At 38.7% G+C, this 26,033-nt stretch overlaps 1 protein-coding gene across 6 annotated transcripts in view; it reads right to left on the bottom strand.

The window, feature by feature from the left end:
• Tomosyn (syntaxin-binding protein tomosyn) overlaps positions 1 to 26,033 on the bottom strand; it is an 870,373-nt gene that overhangs the window by 363,230 nt on the left and 481,110 nt on the right. For all 6 annotated transcript variants that reach the window (XM_076202137.1, XM_076202139.1, XM_076202138.1 and 3 more), the window contains exons 8-9: positions 13,513 to 13,667; positions 9,532 to 9,823 (exon numbers count right to left, since the gene is read on the bottom strand). In XM_076202137.1, coding sequence (XP_076058252.1) covers positions 9,532 to 9,823; positions 13,513 to 13,667 — 447 coding nt within the window. The remainder of the gene's footprint in view (positions 1 to 9,531; positions 9,824 to 13,512; positions 13,668 to 26,033) is intronic.

Genomic DNA, 26,033 nt, shown 5'->3' with positions numbered 1-26,033 from the left:
ATCTATTACTGACACAGGTTCATTCACATCTGCTAAAGTTTCGGAAGCCTGAACAGTCTGGAGTCACACCAGGTTAGTCAACAAGTGATATGATCTTAGTGCTTTGTATTCTTGTGGAGCACTCACATGAGTTTCAACAGGGGTTTCTTGTAGCTTATGTTGATCTCAAGAAGGTGTTCGATTCAGTACATCAGGGAATACTCTGGGATCTTCTGTGGATCCATAGGATTCCTGCAAAGATTACTGACTTGATATCTGGCTTATACTCTGGGACAGAGTGCTGCAAAATATGAAGTGTGTCCAGCTTCTTTCCGGTTAATTCAGGAGTGAGGCAAGGATGCATCCTTGCCCCATCACTTTTCAACATCTGCATAAACCAAAAGGTCTCCTGTCGGCATGCTCCGCCTTTGTAAATCCTTTGACATTGAGGCCTTGGAAAGCTTTAAATACCTTGGTAGTGTAATGCATAACATTGGTGGGTCATGTCAGGAAGTACTTTGAAGGATTGGCATTGGCCATGGTGCTATGGACTCGCTTAACCAGAATATATGGCAATATTGTTATTTATGCAGGACTAAGATTCTATTCTTAAAGTCATTTGTGCTCCCAGTCTTGCTGTGCAGCTGTGAGACATGGACACTGAATGCTGACTTGAAGAGGTGTCTTGAGGTTTTTGGTACTAAGTGCCTTCAGAAAATCATGGGGTATTGCTGGAATGACTTCATATCAGGGATTGTATTGTGAGACTCAGTCTAGGCTAGTTACCAGCATAATTTGTGAGTGTCAACACCAGCTATATGGGAATGTAGCACATTTCCCTACTCATAGAAAAAGAAGAAAAAGAGACAGCAGTAGAAATCCTTAATGAAATTCAGGGGGGAGACAGTGATTCAGGCACAGACCTAGAAGAGACTTACAGAATTGGTCGCTATACTAAGGATAGGAATCGACCTCTAAAGATAAAACTAAGGTCACAAGTGGTAGTAGAAGACATATTTGAAAAAGTAGGTAACTTGGCAAAGAGTGAAAAATACAATAAGATATGGATAAAAAGAGAAATGAGTACTGAGGAATTAGAAAAAGAAAGGGCACTAAGAGAAGAAGCAAAGGAAAAAAACTTTTAAAAGATCGGAGACAGAATGCAAAGAATTCCAGTGGAGAGTAATAGACTTGAGATTAAGACAATGGCGCTTCAAAACGAACAAAACAAGGGAAGAAGAAACCAGGGAGAAGGAAGAAAATTAAAAGTGGCCTATACCAACATTGACGGACTAATTTCGGGACTGAACGAACTCAATGATTATCTGTTAGAAGCAAAACCAGACATAATGGGAATTGTAGAGACTAAACTAAGAGGTGAAATACCATCCACTGTTATCGGACAAGGTTTATACAACTACTGGATAAAAAACAGGGACAAGAAACAGGGAGGGGGAATCATGTTCTTGGCCAAGAAAGACCTAAAGGTGACAAAAATTGCAGAGGGCAAAGGTAATGCTGAATTGATCATGATAAAAGTCGAAGGCAAGAATATGAAAAGTAGAAAGTTTGTGGTGACTTATGTGCCTCCAAAAACAAGCGCTTGGAAAGAATTCGAACATACAAAAATGCTAGATGATACAAGAAAATCACTCAATGAGATACTAATGGGTAAGGGTAATCTGGTAGTTATGGGGGACTTCAATTGCAAAGAAATTTGTTGGGACAGCATGACAGTGCAAGGAGGAGATGACTCGTGGGGCAATGTACTGCTAGATATGACCATGGAGTACACAATGACCCAATGGGTCCATGAAAACACAAGGTACAGAAATAATGAAGAGCCATCGAAACTAGATCTAATATTTACAACAGAGCCTGAAATAGTGCATAAAGTCCAGTATGAGACACCAATTGGAAAGAGTGACCATGTACTCATCGAAACTATACTAAAGGAAGAAATGGACATAGAGAGGAACGAAAAGCATAGGAAAGGAAGACTGAGGTACAACAAAACAGACTTTACAAAACTAAAGACATTCTTCCGGAATGCAAACTGGGAAATATTTTACAGGGAAGAAACAACAGTGGAAGAGAAATGGAATATATTGATGGAAAACTACAATGAAGGGGTAAACAGGCATGTACCAAGACAAAAGCGAGAGAGAGAGTACATTAAATGTTGGTTCAACAAAAGATGCAGTGAGGCAAAAGACAGAAGGGACAAAGCTTGGAAAAAGTGGAGAAAAGACAAAAAACAAAGCAAATGGCAAATTTATGTTAACTATAGAAATGAGTATGTTAATGTGAGAAGAGAGGAGAAAAGGAACCATGAGAAGGATATTATAGACAAATGCAAAGAGCAACCCAAACTATTCTATCGGTATGTGAATGGTAAACTTAAAAACAAACAGGAATTGGTGAAACTATGCCAAGGAAACATAGAATACACAGAAGATTTAGAGATGGCCGAAGTCATGAACAATCACTTTAAATCTGTTTTCACCAGAGAGAAAATACCAAATTGTGACATAGATAAAAACAAGAAATCTCCCCTCATGAATGAGTTTACAGCATCACTAAAGGAAATATCAGAACATTTATCAAGGCTGGATGTCAGAAAATCACATGGCCCGGACGGTATTGCAAATTGGATTCTAAAGGAGTGCAAAGAAGAACTAACAGACAAAATACACATCTCAATAAACAGCTCACTCAAAGAAGGAAAGATACCCGAGGACTGGAAAAACGCTAACATTGTACCAATACACAAAGGAGGAAACAAAGAAGAACCCACCAACTATAGGCCAGTATCACTAACAAGCACCATAGCCAAAATTTGTGAGAAAATAATCAAGAATAGATGGGTAAAACAAGGAAGATCATGCTCCACAAACTTAATATGCTTTTACTCAAGACTAATAGACATAGTGCAAGAAAGAAATGGATGGGCTGATTGTGCATTCCTAGACTTGCAAAAAGCCTTTGACAAAGTACCACACAGAAAACTACTAAAAAAGCTGGAACACATAGGAGGAATACAGGGAAACCTACTAAAATGGATAGAGGACTTTCTGACTGGTAGAAAGATGAGAGTAGTGCTCAGAGAAAAATATTCAGATTGGAAAGAGGTGATCAGTGGAGTACCGCAAGGATCTGTGCTGGCACCAATAATGTTTGCTATCTATATGAATGACATGGATGAGGACGTGAACTGCTACATGAGCTTCTTTGCCGATGACGCCAAACTGCTAAGGAAAATAGAAACTGATGAGGACTGTGAAGCACTGCAAGAAGACCTAAATTGGGTATGGAACTGGAGTCAGAAATGGGAAGTGGACTTTAATACTAAGAAGTGTAGCATAATGGAGTTTGGAAAAAGCAAAAACAGAATATCAGGAAAATATACAATTGGAACCAAAGAAGTAAAGAAAGTAGGATCCGAAAAAGATTTGGGAGTAATTATCACGAACGACTTGTCCTATGATATACAGATTAACAAAATTGTCGGGGAGACTTACAACTTGCTAAGATCAATAAAAGTGGCGTTTACATACTTGGACGAAGACATGATGAAAAAAATATTGGTTACATTGATAAGGCCTAAATTAGAGTATACAGCGACATTGTGGTCCCCCAGTACCAAAAAGAATATAAAGAAAATAGAAAGAATCCAAAGAGCAGCTACAAAAATGGCACCTGCACTTGCAAACCTATCATACGAGGAGAGATTGGCTAAACTGGAGTTACCGACACTGGAGCAAAGAAGAGAGAGAGGTGACCTATTGACCATCTACAGAATCATGAAAGGCACAGAGGTACTCGATAGTGAGAATTTACTTAACTGGGACAAAAGAAACACAAGAGGACATGGAAAGAAAATAAAAAAACATAGCTATAGAAGAGAACTGAAGAAAAACAGTTTTCCTCATAGAGTTTTGGACACTTGGAACAAACTGGACAATGGAATAGTATGCGCAAAAACCATTCATGAGTTTAAAAACAAACTAGACACTGCAAGATACAAAGGCGGGACATCACGAGCATAGCTCCCCTTCCCGCAAAATACAACTAGGTAAATAGGACTGTCTCCACAAGAGATAACCTTCAATGGAGGAGGCAACGGGGACATCCACAGAATTCATGGCTGGCGTAAGTTGAATGAACCTGTCAAGAATTGTTTGGTGTGGGAACAGTATCTACTTGGTAGCTTGCTTGGAGAGACTGTGGGGATTGGCACCTGCATGTGAGTGAAGCAACTAATTCCCTGGAATATGCCCCAAATTGATGATGATTACATACATATACCAAAGGCTTTCTTCTCCCTTACATGGGAGGTAGCCAAAAAACAAAGGTATAGAAACCATTCCCACCCATTCCATACCCTACCATACCCTCTACCCTCTTCCCTCCCTCTTATCTTGACACCTCCTGGATGACGGGTCATCCCTGCATCTTGTCCACTGCCCAGGGTCAGAAGCAGTGTCACAAGACACAGCACATCCACAGCAAGGCCGCTTCATTAATTTGGTGATGCCCCCTCTCCATCCCCTCATGTAGAAAAGGAGAAGACAGGGAGAAATCCCTTTGGGGTACATCAATTTATTTCTCATACATACTCCCTCACCCCCCCATCCCCCACCCACTCCCCCTCATGCATCACAGCATCATCCATACACAACCATTCTCCATTCTCCCCTATCTTCTGTCCTCTCCTGTCTTTCCTCAACAGACATTACCTTCTTTCCCAATGCCCCTTTCACCCCATCCATCCATCTCATCCTAGGGTGCCCCCTCATGTTCACTCCTTCCACCTCTGCCTTCCACACACCTTTTACTAATCTTTCTTCACTCATTCTTTCCATGTGTCCAAACAATCCCAATACTCTTTCATCAACCCTATCTCCCAACTCCCTTTCCATCCCTGTTCTCCTCCTCACCTCCTCATTTCTCACTCTATCTAGCCTAGTAACCCCTATCATATTTCTCAAGCATTTCATCTCAAACACATTTAAACGCCTTCTCTCTTCCTATTATACATGTTTTTGCCCCGTACAGTGCTGTCAGCACAATCACTCCATACAATCTTCTCTTGGCATCCATTCCCAAATGTATATTTCTCATTACACTTTTTAATCCATCAAGGCATTTACTCGCTTCTCTCAATCCAATAAATAACCTATCTAGCTTGGTGTTCAGAAGAACTCTTCCAGCAAATACATTTTCATAGATACTACACTTTGTACCACAACTAACTACAATGTATATACCAAAGGCTTTTTCCCCCTTATAAGAAAGATAGCCAAGTCAAAAGGCACATACCCACTCCCACTCATTTCACTGCTATCAACCAACCTTCCCTCCCATCCCATCTTAGCTCCTCATGGTCATCCCTGCATCCCACTTCACAGTCAATTAATAATGATAACAATAAATAATAATGATAATAATACATATACCAAGGATTTTCCCCCTTACAAGGGAGGTAGCCAAAGTCAAAGGCATAAATCCACACTCACCCATTATAACATTAATAATAATATATATACCAAAAGTCACTTTCCCCTTTGTAAAGGGGATGGCCAGCCATGCATGCATCCACCCTTCAGCCAGCCCACACTCAACTCCATTTGTTTTCTTTTGTCTTAGTTCCTTTTGGATAAAAGAACATCTATGTCCCTCACCCACTGTCTGGGTCAGAAGCAGAGTGGAAAGTACCAAAATCATACCAACACAAAAAGGCCTAAAAGCAGACTCCACATAATCCAGATGTAGTCATCACAGGGAAGACAAAGAACACATTATCTTTTCTGAACAAATTAAAAATTATCACAAGAAAACCTGAAAAGAAGAATGGGGTTTGAAATGGATATTACTGACAAATGCAAAGGTGAACCTAAACTGTTCTAAAGGTCTGTCCATAGACATAGGAAAATAATCTCTAATCTACTATTGAAGAGAGGTCTATGAAGAGGCATCATCTCTGACAGAAATAAAGAACAAAACTTTACACTCTGTTTACATTTCACAAACTTATTCAAGATGTGAACAGTAATACTGGTTTAAAAGATATGAAAGTGGAAGTGAACAATGTACACAAATTACTGGGAATATTGAAATCAGAACAAGCTCCAGGGCCTGACAGACATCAAATTAAATACTTAAGAAATGCAGTTAAGAATTTGTGGACAGCATTCACAACTTAACTGCACATTTATTAAGTGAAATAATAGTGATGTAGGACTGGAAAAAGACAAATGTGGTACCAATTTATACATACATATACCAAAAGCTTTTTCACCCTTGTAAGGGAGGTAGCCAAAAAACAAAGGCATAAAAACCACTCCCACCCATTCCATCCCCATCACACTCCACTCCCCTCTAATCTTGGCACCTCCTGGATGACAGGTCATCCCTGCATCTTGTCCACTGCCTAGGGTCAGAAGCTGTGTCGCAAGACACAGCACATCTGCAGGAAGGCTGCTTCATTAAATTGGCAACCCCCCCTCTCTGTCCCCTCATGCAGAAAAGGAGAAGATGGGGAGAAATCCCTTTAGGCTGCATCAATTTATTTCTCATACATACTCCCTCATCCCCTATCCCTCACCCATTCTACCTCATGGATCACATCATCATCTATATACAACTATTCTCCATTCACCCCTGTCTTCTGTCCTCTCCTGTCCTTCCTCAACAGACATTACCCTCTTTCCCAAAGCCCCTTTTACCCCATCCATCCATCTCATCCTAAGTCGTCCCCTCATGTTCACTCCTTCCATATCTGTCTTCCACACACCTTTTACTAATCTTTCTTTACTCATTCTTTCCATGTGTCCAAACCACCTCAATACTCTTTCATCCAACCTATCTCCCAACTCCCTTTCCACCCCTGTTCTCCTCACCTCATTTCTCACTCTATCCAGCCTAGTAGCCCCTATCATACTTCTCAGACACCTCATCTCAAACACATTCAAACTCCTTCTCTCTTCCTCTCTTATGTTCCATATTTCTGCCCCATACAGTGCTGTCAGCACAATCACTCTTTTCATACAATCTCCTCTTAGCCTCCATTTCTCATTACACTTTTTAATCCATCAAGGCATTTACTTGCTTCTCTCAATCTACATTCTACCTCCATCACCACTCCTCCCTTTCCTGCCATATTTGCAGGACTATCCACCTCCTCCAGTCTTTCTCCCTTAATACTCACTTCCAGTCTGCTGCCACTTTCACCCCTTGTACATCTCATCACCTTACTTTTACCCACATTTATCTTCAACTTCCTTCTTTCACACACCTTCCCAAACTCTGTCACTAACTTCCTCAATCCCTCCTCTGATCCTGCTACAAGCACAGTGTCATCTGCAAACAACAGCTGGCTTATCTCCCACTTTTCTCCATTTTCTTTAACCATCTCCAATCCCTGACCCACCACCCTTGCATTTACCTCTTGCACCACCCCATCCATGTATAAATTGAACAGCCAGGGTGACATAACACATCCCTGATGAAGTCCCACCTTTACCTTGAACCACTCACTCTCTCCATTTCTAATCCTGAGACATGCTCTATTACTAGTGCAAAAAATCTTGACAGCTCCTAAAAGCTTTCCTCCTATCCCATATATCTGCAGTACCTCCCACAGTGCCTTCCTGTCTACCCTGTAATAAGCCTTTACCAAATCCATAAAAGCTCAAAAAACATCCTTACCTTTTCCTATAGCTTTCTCACATATTTGTCTTACCAAAAAATCTGATCTACGCAACCTCTACCTGTCCTAAACCCTCACTGTTCCTCACCAATTACTCTCTCTGTTCCTCTCCTAATCCTCTCAATCAAAACCCCCCCATAAGCCTTCCCAACTACACAACAAGCTAATCCCTCTGAAACTACTACACTCACACTTGTCCCCTTTTCCCTTGTAAAGTGGAACTATACAGGCACTCCAGTCCTCTGGCACTCTACCCTCTCTTAAACAAACATTAAATAACCTCACCAGCCAGTCCACCATCACTGTACCTCCTTTTTTCAGACATTCTGCATGACATCCATCCAACCTAGATGCCTTACCTACTTTCATCATCTTAACAAATGCCTTCACTTCATCCTTCCTTATTTCTCCTCCATTTTCCTCACTCATCATGGTCATTTTCTTAGCACTTCCCACTGCAACTACCTTTCCCTCCCTATCCTCCTTCACATTTAGCAACTCCCTAAAATACTCTGCCCATCTTTCTCTTACTGCCTTCTCTTCCATTATCATCTCTCCATCTGCAACTTTTATCTTTTCTTCTCTACTTGATTTGCCTTCTCTTCCTCTCTTAATTTCTTTCCAAAACATCTTTTTATTACTTTCAAAATTTTCTATCATACTCTTACTCCATTTCACATCTGCTATCTTCTTTGCCTCCTTTATCTTATGCTTTACTTTTCTTTTCTTTTCTTTGTACCTCTCATATGATTCTCTCATCCTATTTTGTAACCAATCTGTGAAAGCTCGCTTCTTTTCTACAACCTTCTTTGATTCCTCATCCCGCCATTCACTACCCTTCCTTCAATTTCCTCCCGTCCTCCTTGTTCCACACACCATATTTGCACACCTTGTGACTCCCTCCTTGAACCATCCCCATTCCTCCTCTACTCCTAGTTCTATTCTATCCTTCACTCTTTCCCAATTTATACAGGAGGAAATAAAGAGAAACTATTCAACTATAGACTGGTGTACGAAAGATACATGGGTTATGCCTTTAAGAAATACTTTGACATTTTGTAGCTTGTTAACTTATCCTGAATCTGGTGCTAATATATTGTGTGTGTGTGTGTATGTCTTTGTATATGTCTATGTGTATTCACCTTGTTTACCTAATGGTACTGACCAAAGTGCAATACACAAGAAAGGAGCTATGCTTGTGGAGTCCAGTTGCTCTTTCTCCAACTATCATATCTAGCTTTTAAATTGACTTGTAGTTTTTGCTTGGGCTCTACTGACCTCTAAGCAATTCAAAGAAGTGATGCATCTACATATAAAACTATGTTTTATTTGTTTTGTTTTTTAACATGGTTCAGGCATGACCTTGTAACACCCTCCCATTCCAAACTAAGAGATCCTCTCTATCAATTTCATATATTCCCTTTAACAACCTCAGCACTACAATCATGTCACCTCTTTCTTTTCTTTCTTTCAATTATAGCAGGTCCAGTGCTTTCAATCTCTCTTCTTATATTTTATCTGTAAAGTTGGGAACTAATCTGATTGCTGCTGTTTGTATTTTCATGTTCTTATTCATATCCTTAACTCTGGTAACTATCATAGCTGGATATTCTAATCGAGGACAAATCCAGTATTCTATGATTTTTTTTTTCATCATCTTGTCCATACGAAGCTGCATTCATGTTCATTACTTTGTATGTTTCACCAATGAGTTTACATATGCATGTCTGTGCTTATGTCTGTAAATGCACATGTAAATGTGTGGACCTTAACCTAGAAGACCTTCTTCACAAGTTCCATGCTTGGAATCTGAACATAATAGTTCACTATAGTACACTTACCCAGTGATAATCATTTCAGCATAACTGCAAGACTTGGACCCCCAATCTCCACCAGCAATGGGCCACTCCTTCTCACTGAAGCCAGCCCGCTTCTGTGACCTGGCACCCACTGAGTACATAGCGGGGATCACATCAGCAGGACAATCAGCAATGTAGGAACAACACGTAACTGGAGATTCATGCAGGTCCATAGCATATGGGTTCTCGAAGCATGGGTATCCTTGGGTGTGCAAATCAACCACGACCAAATCATTGTGTAGAAGAACAACTAATGCATAAGGTTCAGCCAACTCTGGGGAAGCAAAAGTCAGGAATTAGATTGTGTGATAGTATTTGATGAAGTGTTCTCAGGTGCCTAAGCTTGAGTTTAAGGAATACTATTTTACTGAACAATACTTTATGACACCATGTGGCATCTGAGAGAACAACATCCTTAAATGTGCCAAATTCAACATTTCACAAACAGGAAGTGGTGTAAAAGGATGATGGGCAAGAGGAGTGAGAAGGGGGAATGGGGTCCAATCTGAGGAAATGCTTTACAAATGAAAAATCATGAATTAGCGCTTAAGGGGGGGGGGGAGGGCCAAACTAAACTTATCCACTCTGGAACAAAGAAGAGAAAGAGGTGATTTGTTAACCATCTACAGAATTATGAAAGGGATGGAAATCCTTGATAGGGATGACCTACTTAAATGGGACAGAAGAAATACATGAGGACACGAGAAGAAACTTGAGAAAGAGAGTTACAGAAGAGATCTGAAAAAGAACAGCTTTCCACGTAGAGTAATAGATACATGGAACAAATTGAAAGAGAAAACAGTGAATGCTAAAACTATACATGATTTTAAGAAAGAACTGGATGTGAAAAGATACAACTGCAGGTCACTACAAGCATAGCTCTTCTTCCACAAAATACAACTAGGTAAATACACACACACACAAACCACCAAGCAGTCAACAGCATCTACTAGAGCTCCATAGGCTACCGAATAATACAAAAATTCTCAATAGTGCAAGGAGAAGAGGCCTGGGTTGTATTGGGTGGGAGGGGGAGCACTTATGGTTGTCCAAAATTATCTAGAGTAGTGCTAGTAGTGTCTATCGTGAGCAAATGCAATGAAATCAAGAAGGATGAGGTGAAAATGGCAACAATTTTTAATCGAACGTCAACACAAACGCAGAGCCCTCTTGAGCCACTATACTGAAACTTAATGTAAACAGAGGCCTAGAGATGCCTAGAAGACCACCAAGACTAAGTACTGATAACCCTTTTTCTGGATTTGGTAAGTACAAAAGAAATTTTATTCGAATCATAGACATGGAAAGGAAGATGAGTTTTAATGGAAACTCATGGGATAGGGAATTCATAGAACTAAAGGGATTATGAATTTAAGAAAAAGCTACTTTGATGTAAACAAAGAGGTGTGTGATCTAAAGAAAAAGAATGCCGAAATAAATAATGAACTGAGTGAATAAAAAAAATAAAAAAATAAAAAAGAATTGAGATTAAATGTGAAAATGAAGGGATGAAAAACAAAGATACCACCAATAGTGAAAAAGAGGTAAATTACAAAATACAGGCAATGTCTGAAAGAACTGAAGAAAATCTAGGAGAGGAAAATTTGCAAAGGGCACAATTATTCAAGTAATCAAAGAGAAAGCAAATTGCATTAGAGATACAGTGGATAAAAAACAAGTGTATTACTGTATATGGCCTAAAGGAAAAACATGGCATGGTTAGATACTTGAATGAAAAAGCAGGAAAAAAAATAGCAAAAACAATTCTAAAAGAAGTACAAGACAGGGACCAAGAAGTAGAAAAGGAAATAGAAGTATATGGAATGGGACACTATTCAAAAGAAAGAAATCAACCACTAAAGATAAAATTAAGGTCACAAATGGTTGAAGACATACTATCAAAATCAGTAAAGCTAGCAAAGAGCGAACGCTATAACAATATATGGATAAAACGAGAAATGAATGTTGAGGAAGGAGAAAGACAATAAGAGATGAAGCTGGAAAAAAAAAAAAGCGGAGAGGTAAGCGAGACAAAAGGAACAGAAAACAAGATGGAGAAGGAAAAAAATTAAAAGTGGCTTATATTAACATAGATGGATTGATATCAGGATCATTGGATCAAAAATACAGATGATAAACAGGGCAGAAAAGTAATGTTTCTGGCCAATAAAAACTTAAGTGTGATGAGGGTCACAGAGGGTATAAATAGTGTAGAAATGATCATGATAAAAGTTGAAGATAGCAACATGAAAAATAGAAAGTTTGTTGTGATTTATGTGCCCCCAAAACCAGGCTTTTGGAAAAAGGGCAACCATTCAAAAATCTTAGAAGATACAAGGCATTCATTAAATGAGATGCTGAAGGATGGAGGTAACCTGGTACTTATGGGAGATTTTAACTGCAAAGAAATCTGTTGGGAAGAGATGACAGTAAAAGGTGGAGAGGATCTATGGGGAAATGTATTACTTGACATGAGTAGAGAACATACAGTGCCACAATGGGTAAACAAAAATACCAGATACAGAAGTAATGAAGAACCATTGAGACTAGATTTAATATTTACAACAGAATCTGAAATTGTGGATAGAATTGACCACAAGACACCATTTGGAAAGAGTGACCACATACTAACAGAGGTTGAACTAAAGGAGGAATTATAGAGAGAAATGAGAAATACTTATAGAGAGAAATGAAAAATACTTATGTACAACAAAACTGACACTGGGAAACAATTCTTTCAAAATGCAAATTAGGAAAAATTCTACAATGAAGTGACACAAGTGCAAGGGAAATGGATGATTTTGATGGAAATTTATAATGAAGGAGTGGATAAATACATACCAAGGTAGAAACAGGAAAAGGCGTATAAGTACTGCTTCAACAGAAGATGCAGTGAGGTGAAAGATAAAACAGATAAAGCTTGAAAAGATGGAAAAAGATAACAAACCCCAGAAAGTGGCAAATATACATCAACCAAAGAAATGAATATGTAAAAGTGCACAGAGAGGAAAAAAGAAACTACAGATAGTCATCAAATTACGACCTATCCAACATACGACTGTTCAACTTTATGACCGTCTGCATAATATATATACAGTAAAGCCCTTGTATCCGGCATTCTATTAATCGGCAACTTCAAGTATCTGGCATATTTTTTCCAAGCATTGAAATATATGAAACTCTACATATATATATCAAATCAATACAAATTGATTCCAACTCCCATGCGAGGCAGATAGTGAAGAGGAAGATGACCCAGAACCCAAAGTTTCATGACAGATGCAGCGAAAGGTTTAGCATATACACACACACACATATATATATATATATATATATATATATATATATATATATATGTATATATATATATATATATATATATGTATATAGAATAAAATGTGGGTAAATTATGACTTTAAAGAGTCAACTATTTCTATGAAAATTTAACACATGTCCAAATTGAGTTACAACTGGTCGGTCGGAACCAATTGCAGGCGTAAGTCGACAACTACCTGTACAAAAAAGACATCAAAAATGTAAAAATCAACCTAAGCTATTCTATAGATATATGAATGGTAAACTTAGAAATAAACAGGAAATGGTGAAACTACATTATAGAAATACAGAGTACACAGAAGATTTAGAAATGGCTGAGGTCATAAACAATCACTTCAAGTTGGTTTTCACTAAAGAAAAAGTACAGGATTGGGATGATGGGAATAAAGTGCGATCTCCCCCCCCCACCCCCATGAGGGAAATAAAAATAACAATAAAAGAAATAAGGGATACATTAATGAACCTTGATGTCAAGAAATCACACGGCCCATACGGAATAACAAATTGGATACTAAAAGAATGTAAAGAAGATTAATAGACAAAATATATAACATAAAAAGCTGCTCACTTAAAGGAAAAATACCAAATAACAAATCACAAACATAATAGTCCAAAAGCACCACTCACCACTCGGCCAAGGGTTTTCACAGAGGGTGATGAAATCAACCACGTTGTGCTCCATTTCAAGAACGGTGGTTGTCTTTCCATTGATGACAGTGATGCTGGGTGTCCGGCCCGCCCGGTCATTGGTCAGGCCTCCCGAGAAGACAACAAATGTTTCCCTGTGATGGTAGGGGCAGGGCAGGGGCAGCAACAGGTGAGGCATTAAAGAAAGAAAGAAAAATAAATTGGTAGTCAGGCAAGAGCAATAGCTCATCAAACAAGACAAGAAATGGTAGTTTACACTCAGAGTGGAGTAGTAGATTCCATGGCCACTGAAGAATATATATAGAGTGAGAAGAACAACAATAGAAGAGGAGGAAGAGGTGGGTTACATATACATACATTTATATATATATATATATATATATATATATATATATATATATACATATATATATATATATATCATGTATGTATATATATATATACACAGACATGACAGAATTGAATAGACACCAAGAGAAATTGTTTAACTGATTAAACTAGCAATTGATACATTTAAAGTGCTTATAAATTGTCACAATGTGAATAACTAATACTTGGTTGACATCCCCTTTGCTTTTTTCAATGCAAGGACCCTTCTAGGCATGCTAGTGATTAGTTCATGAATATAATCTTGAGGGATTTCTTGCCATGTTTCCTGTAGTAATCCTAAGAGTTCAGGCTATGAAGATGTCTTCCTATTCTTTTTGCAAAGTTGTCGGTCTAATATGCCCCAAAGGTGTTCAATAGGGTTCATATCCAGAGAATGACTTGGCCATGGAAGTTTCCTGATCTCATTATGGCTCAACCAATTTTGTGTTGCTTGAGCAGTGTGACAAAGAGCTACTCATTGTACCACTGGAGAATATTGAAACGAGTCCTTCCTTTAATATAGAAACATATTTGCCTGAATTGATGTTTCCCTGACACCCCACAAGCTCTGATCGAACATCACTCCAAATTACACCACACACCATTACTGAAACACCCCCATGTTTCACTGTTAGCTGCAATCTTTTGAGGTCAAACTCGACCACAGTCTCCAGACCCACACTCTTCCACTGTCAGAAAATAATGCAAATCGTGACTCATCAGAGAAAATGACAGTGCTCCAAAAGGCCACAAGTCTCTCCACTATCTCAACAGCCCAATCCTTTCTGTGCTTGATATTGGCTGGATGAAGGAGTGGTTTCCTTCTTGCAGTTCTGCCATAATAACCCAGCTTGTGGAGATACCTGACAGCTGTTTTGGGACTGACATCAGCTTTTGCTGCTATGTCAGAGGCCTTGTAACGTCGATCCTCTTTGACATTTCTTTTGACAAGATGCAAGGTTCTTTCTGAGGGCCCAGGATGACCTGAATGAGGTTTTGTGCCCTTCTTGCCCTCTGTAGTGAATTGTACGATCACTCTATTAACAGTAGGAAGGGGTATTGACATATTTTCAGATATTTTGCATTGACTAAATCCACCTTCATGTTGACCCACAATATGACCTCGCTAAAATTCAGATAGGTCTACTGCTCCTTTGGTTCATGGCATACTTGATTAATCTTGTATGTAATCTGAAACATAAATCTGGGTAAATATAACATATTAAGTCATCCTGAATAACATTAAGCATCAAATAAGAAAAGAAATGCATCTTTCTTGGTGTCTATTCAATTCTGTCATGTCTGTGTGTATGTGTGTGTGTGTGTGTGTATATATATATATATATATATATATGTATATATACATATATATATGTATATATATATATATATATATATATATATATATATATATATATGTGAGAGAGAGAGGAATTTGCTAGTGACAACTACATTAATCTGATAATTTTTATGACAGTCGTATGTAGGATTCGAACCCACTGCTTAAGGCTCTGTGATGGTAATCTTACGGGTGGCCGAAAGCAGTGGGTTTGAATCCTACATGCAACTGTCATAATATATATATATATATATATATATATATATATATATATATATATATATATATATATATATATATATATACATATACATGCATACATACATATACACAGTGATACCTTGAGATACGATCGTCTTAACATACGAAAAACTTGATACGTTGTAAAAAAAAATTGAAAATTTACGTCCTAACATACGACGAAAAATTTGAGATACGATGTGGTGATGCGGGATAATTTGTTAACACCAGCGGTAGGTGGAAGATTATTCGCTCAGCTCCCGACGCTTCAGTTCGTGTATTGTCTTCTCGTTTTCATCTTCGCTGTTTGTTCGTATATTTATACATATATACATATACGTAGATATATAGAGTATATATACACACACACACATATATATATATATATATATATATATATATATATATATATATATGTATATATATGTATATATATATATGTATATATATATATATATATATAATATATATATATATATGCACATTTTAACAACAACAATGCACTTTAATTCTAAGCCATCAAAGGCCAGCATGCTTGAAATTGAAATGTGGTACTGCCCAGGACGCGAACCGGGCATCCTCATGATAAGTGCGACAGTGACTTTCCAACTAGGCCATCAAGAGAGATTAATCACTAGGACCCATCCAGTGTTGCACAAATACACACACACACACACACACACACAGTGCTAGTTAATTGTGTTAACTCGAAATTAGCAAAAATGAATGAAAACGACTCGAAAGCCAGTTGCGAATCAGAGCCATCTGGAGGCAATCCACTGAACCGCGATGTAAACAATAAACAAAGCACCACGTGTTACGACAATGATTTCTTAGGGTTTGGTAAGTACGAAAGAAAGAACTTAAGTAGATTATTAGAGATAGAGAGAGAGATGAGCAAAAATAGGACTCGGTGGGAAAATGAAATCATGGACTTAAGAAAAGAGGTCATTGGTTTAATTGATTGTTTATCTAAGACTAACCATGAAATTTCTGACCTGAAAAAAGCTAACTTGGATCTTACAAACGAAATTAAAGAAATGAAAAGAGACATAAATGAACTGAAGAATGATAATGAAAAGAAGAAAACTAATGATAATAATAGCGAAAATCTAAAGCAGGAAGTGAACAACAAATTCCAAGAATTGACACAAAAGATCGAAGAAAACTTAGGTGGGGACAGTATCCAGGAAATTAAGAAGTGGAAAGAAAATATTGAAAATAAAGAAATTGCTTTCAAAGAAATAGTCAAGCAGCAAATGCAAGATAATGCAAAAGACACAATCATTCAAGTGATTAACGAAAAAGCAAATTGGGTCAGGGACACAGTAGATAGGAAGAAATGTATTGTGGTTTATGGGCTTAAAGAAAAACAAGGATTGGCGAGGTACATGAGAGAAAAAGAAGAAAAAGAGACAGCAGTGGAAATCCTTAATGAAATTCAGGGGGGAGATAGTGATTCAGGCACAGACCTAGAAGAGACTTACAGAATTGGTCGCTATACTAAGGATAGGAATCGACCTCTAAAGATAAAACTAAGGTCACAAGTGGTAGTAGAAGACATATTTGAAAAAGTAGGTAACTTGGCAAAGAGTGAAAAATACAATAAGATATGGATAAAAAGAGAAATGAGTACTGAGGAATTAGAAAAAGAAAGGGCGCTAAGAGAAGAAGCAAAGGAAAAAAACTTGAAAAGATCAGAGACAGAATGCAAAGAATTCCAGTGGAGAGTAATAGACTTGAGATTAAGACAATGGCGCTTCAAAACGAACAAAACAAGGGAAGAAGAAACCAGGGAGAAGGAAGAAAATTAAAAGTGGCCTATACCAACATTGACGGACTAATTTCGGGACTGAACGAACTCAATGATTATCTGTTAGAAGCAAAACCAGACATAATGGGAATTGTAGAGACTAAACTAAGAGGTGAAATACCATCCACTGTTATCGGACAAGGTTTATACAACTACTGGATAAAAAACAGGGACAAGAAACAGGGAGGGGGAATCATGTTCTTGGCCAAGAAAGACCTAAAGGTGACAAAAATTGCAGAGGGCAAAGGTAATGCTGAATTGATCATGATAAAAGTCGAAGGCAAGAATATGAAAAGTAGAAAGTTTGTGGTGACTTATGTGCCTCCAAAAACAAGCGCTTGGAAAGAAATTGAACATAAAAAAATGCTAGATGACACAAGAAAATCACTCAATGAGATATTAATGGGTAAGGGTAATCTGGTAGTTATGGGGGACTTCAATTGCAAAGAAATTTGTTGGGACAGCATGACAGTGCAAGGAGGAGATGACTCGTGGGGCAATGTACTGCTAGATATGACCATGGAGTACACAATGACCCAATGGGTCCATGAAAACACAAGGTACAGAAATAATGAAGAGCCATCGAAACTAGATCTAATATTTACAACAGAGCCTGAAATAGTGCATAAAGTCCAGTATGAGACACCAATTGGAAAGAGTGACCATGTACTCATCGAAACTATACTAAAGGAAGAAATAGACATAGAGAGGAACGAAAAGCATAGGAAAGGAAGACTGAGGTACAACAAAACAGACTTTACAAAACTAAAGACATTCTTCCGGAATGCAAACTGGGAAATATTTTACAGGGAAGAAACAACAGTGGAAGAGAAATGGAATATATTGATGGAAAACTACAATGAAGGGGTAAACAGGCATGTACCAAGACAAAAGCGAGAGAGAGAGTACATTAAATGTTGGTTCAACAAAAGATGCAGTGAGGCAAAAGACAGAAGGGACAAAGCTTGGAAAAAGTGGAGAAAAGACAAAAAACAAAGCAAATGGCAAATTTATGTTAACTATAGAAATGAGTATGTTAATGTGAGAAGAGAGGAGAAAAGGAACCATGAGAAGGATATTATAGACAAATGCAAAGAGCAACCCAAACTATTCTATCGGTATGTGAATGGTAAACTTAAGAACAAACAGGAATTGGTGAAACTATGCCAAGGAAACATAGAATACACAGAAGATTTAGAGATGGCCGAAGTCATGAACAATCACTTTAAATCTGTTTTCACCAGAGAGAAAATACCGAATTGTGACATAGACAAAAACAAGAAATCTCCCCTCATGAATGAGTTTACAGCATCACTAAAGGAAATATCAGAACATTTATCAAGGCTGGATGTCAGAAAATCACATGGCCCGGACGGTATTGCAAATTGGATTCTAAAGGAGTGCAAAGAAGAACTAACAGACAAAATACACATCTTAATAAACAGCTCACTCAAAGAAGGAAAGATACCCGAGGACTGGAAAAACGCTAACATTGTACCAATACACAAAGGAGGAAACAAAGAAGAACCCACCAACTATAGGCCAGTATCACTAACAAGCACCATTGCCAAAATTTGTGAGAAAATAATCAAGAATAGATGGGTAAAACATCTGGAAGACAATGACATATTAAACCCAAGACAATTCGGATTCAGACAAGGAAGATCATGCTCCACAAACTTAATATGCTTTTACTCAAGACTAATAGACATAGTGCAAGAAAGAAATGGATGGGCTGATTGTGCATTCCTAGACTTGCAAAAAGCCTTTGACAAAGTACCACACAGAAAACTACTAAAAAAACTGGAACACATAGGAGGAATACAGGGAAACCTACTAAAATGGATAGAGGACTTTCTGACTGGTAGAAAGATGAGAGTAGTGCTCAGAGAAAAATATTCAGACTGGAAAGAGGTGATCAGTGGAGTACCGCAAGGATCTGTGCTGGCACCAATAATGTTTGCTATCTATATGAATGACATGGATGAGGACGTGAACTGCTACATGAGCTTCTTTGCCGATGACGCCAAACTGCTAAGGAAAATAGAAACTGATGAGGACTGTGAAGCACTGCAAGAAGACCTAAATAGGGTATGGAACTGGAGTCAGAAATGGGAAGTGGACTTTAATACGAAGAAGTGTAGCATAATGGAGTTTGGAAAAAGCAAAAACAGAATATCAGGAAAATATACAATTGGAACCAAAGAAGTAAAGAAAGTAGGATCCGAAAAAGATTTGGGAGTAATTATCACGAACGACTTGTCCTATGATATACAGATTAACAAAATTGTCGGGGAGACTTACAACTTGCTAAGATCAATAAAAGTGGCGTTTACATACTTGGACGAAGACATGATGAAAAAAATATTGGTTACATTGATAAGGCCTAGATTAGAGTATGCAGCGACATTGTGGTCCCCCAGTACCAAAAAGAATATAAAGAAAATAGAAAGAATCCAAAGAGCAGCTACAAAAATGGCACCTGCACTTGCAAACCTATCATACGAAGAGAGATTGGCTAAACTGGAGTTACCGACACTGGAGCAAAGAAGAGAGAGAGGTGACCTATTGACCATCTACAGAATCATGAGAGGCACAGAGGTACTCGATAGTGAGAATTTACTTAACTGGGACAAAAGAAACACAAGAGGACATGGAAAGAAAATAAAAAAACATAGCTATAGAAGAGAACTGAAGAAAAACAGTTTTCCTCATAGAGTTTTGGACACTTGGAACAAACTGGACAATGAAATAGTATGCGCAAAAACCATTCATGAGTTTAAAAACAAACTAGACACTGCAAGATACAAAGGCGGGACAACACGAGCATAGCTCCCCTTCCCGCAAAATACAACTAGGTAAATACAACTAGGTAAATACACACACACACACACACAAAACAGACTTTACAAAACTAAAGACATTCTTCCGGAATGCAAACTGGGAAATATTTTACAGGGAAGAAACAACAGTGGAAGAGAAATGGAATATATTGATGGAAAACTACAATGAAGGTGTAAACAGGCATGTACCAAGACAAAAGCGAGAGAGTACATTAAATGTTGGTTCAACAAAAGATGCAGTGAGGCAAAAGACAGAAGGGACAAAGCTTGGAAAAAGTGGAGAAAAGACAAAAAACAAAGCAAATGGCAAATTTATGTTAACTATAGAAATGAGTATGTTAATGTGAGAAGAGAGGAGAAAAGGAACCATGAGAAGGATATTATAGACAAATGCAAAGAGCAACCCAAACTATTCTATCGGTATGTGAATGGTAAACTTAAAAAAAAAAAAGGAAATGGTGAAACTATGCCAAGGAAACATAGAATACACAGAAGATTTAGAGATGGCCGAAGTCATGAACAATCACTTTAAATCTGTTTTCACCAGAGAGAAAATACCAAATTGTGACATAGATAAAAACAAGAAATCTCCCCTCATGAATGAGTTTACAGCATCACTAATGGAAATATCAGAACATCTATCAAGGCTGGATGTCAGAAAATCACATGGCCCAGACGGTATTGCAAATTGGATTCTAAAGGAGTGCAAAGAAGAACTAACAGACAAAATACACATCTTAATAAACAGCTCACTCAAAGAAGGAAAGATACCCGAGGACTGGAAAAACGCTAACATTGTACCAATACACAAAGGAGGAAACAAAGAAGAACCCACCAACTATAGGCCAGTATCACTAACAAGCACCATAGCCAAAATTTGTGAGAAAATAATCAAGAATAGATGGGTAAAACATCTGGAAGACAATGACATATTAAACCCAAGACAATTCGGATTCAGACAAGGAAGATCATGCTCCACAAACTTAATATGCTTTTACTCAAGACTAATAGACATAGTTCAAGAAAGAAATGGATGGGCTGATTGTGCATTCCTAGACTTGCAAAAAGCCTTTGACAAAGTACCGCACAGAAAACTACTAAAAAAACTGGAACACATAGGAGGAATACAGGGAAACCTACTAAAATGGATAGAGGACTTTCTGACTGGTAGAAAGATGAGAGTAGTGCTCAGAGAAAAATATTCAGATTGGAAAGAGGTGATCAGTGGAGTACCGCAAGGATCTGTGCTGGCACCAATAATGTTTGCTATCTATATGAATGACATGGATGAGGACGTGAACTGCTACATGAGCTTCTTTGCCGATGATGCCAAACTGCTAAGGAAAATAGAAACTGATGAGGACTGTGAAGCACTGCAAGAAGACCTAAATAGGGTATGGAACTGGAGTCAGAAATGGGAAGTGGACTTTAATACTAAGAAGTGTAGCATAATGGAGTTTGGAAAAAGCAAAAACAGAATATCAGGAAAATATACAATTGGAACCAAAGAAGTAAAGAAAGTAGGATCCGAAAAAGATTTGGGAGTAATTATCACGAACGACTTGTCCTATGATATACAGATTAACAAAATTGTCGGGGAGACTTACAACTTGCTAAGATCAATAAAAGTGGCGTTTACATACTTGGACGAAGACATGATAAAAAAAATATTGGTTACATTGATAAGGCCTAGATTAGAGTATGCGGCGACATTGTGGTCCCCCAGTACCAAAAAGAATATAAAGAAAATAGAAAGAATCCAAAGAGCAGCTACAAAAATGGCACCTGCACTTGCAAACCTATCATACGAGGAGAGATTGGCTAAACTGGAGTTACCGACACTGGAGCAAAGAAGAGAGGTGACCTATTGACCATCTACAGAATCATGAGAGGCACAGAGGTACTCGATAGAGAGAACTTACTTAACTGGGACAAAAGAAACACAAGAGGACATGGAAAGAAAATCAAAAAACATAGCTATAGAAGAGAACTGAAGAAAAACAGTTTTCCTCATAGAGTTTTGGACACTTGGAACAAACTGGACAATGAAATAGTATGCGCAAAAACCATTCATGAGTTTAAAAACAAACTAGACACTGCAAGATACAAAGGCGGGACATCACAAGCATAGCTCCCCTTCCCGCAAAATACAACTAGGTAAATACAACTAGGTAAATACACACACACACACACACACACACAATCATATGAAGAGAGACTAGAAAAACTTGAACTACAGACACTAGAGCAAAGAAGAGAGGAGATTTGATAGCTATTTACAGAATCATGAAAGGCATGGAAATTACTGATAGAGAGAATCTGATACAATGGGATGACAGAAATACAAGAGGACACGGAAAGAAAATAAAAAAGACAGCTATAGAAGAGATTTGAAAAAGAACAGCTTTCCTCACAGAGTAATAGACAGTTGGAACAAGTTAGATGAGAAAGTGGTGTGTGCAAAAACAATACATGAATTTAAAAATAGTTTAGATAAAATGAGATATGAAGACGGGACCCCACGAGCATAGCTCCCCTTCCCGTAAAATACAACTAGGTAAATACACACACACATATTATATATATATATATATATATATATATATATATATATATATATATATGTGTGTGTGTGTGTGTGTGTGTATATTCACCACGGATCTGCTGCAGTCTCTGTGTGTGTGTGTGTGTATTTACCTAGTTGTATTTTACGGGAAGGGGAGCTATGCTCGTGGGATCCCGTCTTCATATCTCATTTTATCTAAACTATTTTTAAATTCATGTATTGTTTTTGCACACACCACTTTCTCATCTAACTTGTTCCAACTGTCTATTACTCTGTGAGGAAAGCTGTTCTTTTTCAAATCTCTTCTATAGCTGTCTTTTTTTATTTTCTTTCCGTGTCCTCTTGTATTTCTGTCATCCCATTTTATCAGATTCTCTCTATCAGTAATTTCCATGCCTTTCATGGTGTCCCCCCCACCCTCTTTAAATCCCTGGAAAATATTCTCATCACTAGTTGTATTTACCTAGTTGTATTTTACGGGAAGGGGAGCTATGCTCGTGGGATCCCGTCTTCATATCTCATTTTATCTAAACTATTTTTAAATTCATGTATTGTTTTTGCACACACCACTTTCTCATCTAACTTGTTCCAACTGTCTATTACTCTGTGAGGAAAGCTGTTCTTTTTCAAATCTCTTCTATAGCTGTCTTTTTTTATTTTCTTTCCGTGTCCTCTTGTATTTCTGTCATCCCATTTTATCAGATTCTCTCTATCAGTAATTTCCATGCCTTTCATGGTGTCCCCCCCACCCTCTTTAAATCCCTGGAAAATATTCTCATCACTTTCTACTGTATTGCTCTTATCTATATTTCTAATCTTTACATTTTTATTAGACATTTCATCGTCGCTCAGCTGGTCAGGGGGCCGTTTGTTTACCTTTCGCCTGTCTGCCTGGGCCAAGTCCTCTCCTTCCTCATTTCCTTCCATTTCCCTCCCCTTCTCCTCTTTCCCTACTTTCCCACTACCCCACAAGCAATTTCCCCCCCACCCTGTAAATACAATAGGCACTTCTCTTTGCGTTGGGATCCACGAAACTTCAATTTTCTTCAGAACGTCTTCTAAGCCGTCCGTTCGTTGAAGTGTGTGTGTGTGTGTGTGTGTGTGTGTGTGTGTGTGTGTGTGTGTGTGTGTGTGTGTGTGTGTGTGTACAGTGGCGGATCCAGGAATAAAATTTGGGGGGCCCACTAGATTATTCTATTTTCATGAAAATGGCAGTTGCCGACAAAACTCGAAATAAACACCAAATGTGAGGACGGAACTTTTGTTTATACGACGTTTTGCTTGTTACAGGTTTTTCAAATAAATAGTTGTGATACACATGACTGTGATTGAATAAGAGGAGTGGGGGGACGGAGGAAGAGGGGGTGAATACTAGGAAAGGTTGAGGAGAAGGCTGGCCCAATTGTCTGAGTGACGGACATTGGCTCACAATCGAGAAAAAGGAGGAAAAATAGGAACACAGGAACAGTGAGAACTACTTGATGGACTGGAAAATGCAGAGCTTCTGATACGTGACCCCGACAAGATCCGCAGAAAGTGTTTGGATGCAGCAATCACACAAGGAACCAACACAGCTGAACAGAATAGGGGCATGTTCAATATATTACCCCACATAATTCCTTTAATACCCATTGCCAACAAAATTTTAAGTAATCCTTAGTTGCCCTTCAAAGTCCCTTTTTCCTCTCAAAAACGTTGTCCATCCGCAGTTGACATTTGCTCACCCTTCCTATTTTTCTTCCCCTTTTTCTCGATTGTGAGCCAATGTCTGTCACACAATTGGGCCAGCCTTCTCTTCAACCTTTCCTAGTATTCAACCCCCCTCTACCGTGCCGAAAATGGCGACCTCCTGCACTACCTGAGCGACTGCCCCGTCACCTCTTTCCTCAGACGGGGAACACCGGCGCCCCCTGAAGGTCTTGTGAGCCGCCTACAAAGCCCCTATGAGCTCCGTCAGCTACTAGAGCGTCCGCCGCCGCTCTAGCATCTCTTTTTCCACTGCCCCAGCCCCTCTGACTGGCTACACCACCACACTTCCTCTCTGCAAGGTGTCTTCCAAAAACACCACCGCACGGGCTCAAACAAACCCCGTAGGAGTGACATTTCACTGCCCCCCCCCCCTCAAAAAAGAAAAGAAAACAAAAAATCCCCTACCTTCCTACCTCCCCTTTTCCCCGTTCCTCCCACTCCTCTTATTTAATCTCAATCATGTGTGTCACAACTATGTATTTCAAAAAGGGAAACGTCCTCACATGGTGTTCATTTCGAGAGATTATTTTATCTAAATACAATTGAGAGAGGCGAATGCACATACCATTTTGATGAGCAAAACTTTATTGAATATTAACAAATCTAACAGATGTAAAAATCAAGAAAGGTTATCACAACTACTGTTCTGTAATATGTATTTAGCAAATCATATTTAATGAACAAACATTTGAGTGTACTATTACAACATTATACAGTATTATATATTTCAAAATGAGTCGCCGCGGTCTAGCAAAAACAACCCCCATCTAACACAGCTAGAAAACAGAAGAATGTGGTGTTCACAAAAACATCAGTTTCCGATTTTTTTGGCCGAATGGATCACGCTGTTTGTTGTAATGTCAATTTCGTTGTGAACACCAAGTAGTGCTAGACCATTGAGGCGCTCTAGACCCATAGTGTTCTTCAAATAAGTCTTCAGTCGCTTTAAGGTTGAGAGTGACCGTTCTGCTTCCGCGTTCGAAACAGGGAGTGTGGTCAAAACTTGGAGAAGCCTGGCCAAGTTTGGATACATACGGGTCTTGGCATAGGCTAGAGCATCTCCAACAGAGTCAAACTTTTTTGTTGTTGAAAACCAGCGCTCTGCTTCCGCTTTGACAAGACTCAAGTTCTCGGTGTTAACCTGTGCCACCTTCATTAAAGCCCCAACGTCTCCGTCAGCGCCGTTGAGCAGATGCTTGATGCTGAAGCCAGTAATAACGGTATCATCCTGGAACCGACGCTGTAACTCACTCAAGACCTGATCAAGAAACAGCATGTATACAGATCGGCGGTGATACTCTTCTGCTGCTTGGAAAGGAACAGTATCACGTTGCGTCTGCCGTTTGCAAACTCGGGGCACGGGAATGGTGGTGTGTGTTGAGCCGATCTCGTGTAGTAGCTTCTCTGACTTCGTGAAAATGTCGGGAAATCTAGTGTTGGCATCTTCCCGGACTCTGGCAAAATGCGTCACTACTTCCCTGATCGTAGCATATGCGGACACGAGATCCACCGTAGGAGATTGTAGGGATCATCTTGGTTCCACAGTGGTTCCAACACAGACTCAGCGACGACAAGACCAAT

This window comes from Oratosquilla oratoria, chromosome 18, assembly GCF_046742065.1.
Source record: "Oratosquilla oratoria isolate Oo_2021 chromosome 18, ASM4674206v1, whole genome shotgun sequence".
Taxonomy (NCBI): domain Eukaryota; kingdom Metazoa; phylum Arthropoda; class Malacostraca; order Stomatopoda; family Squillidae; genus Oratosquilla; species Oratosquilla oratoria.
This window is presented reverse-complemented; position numbering and strand designations above follow the sequence as displayed.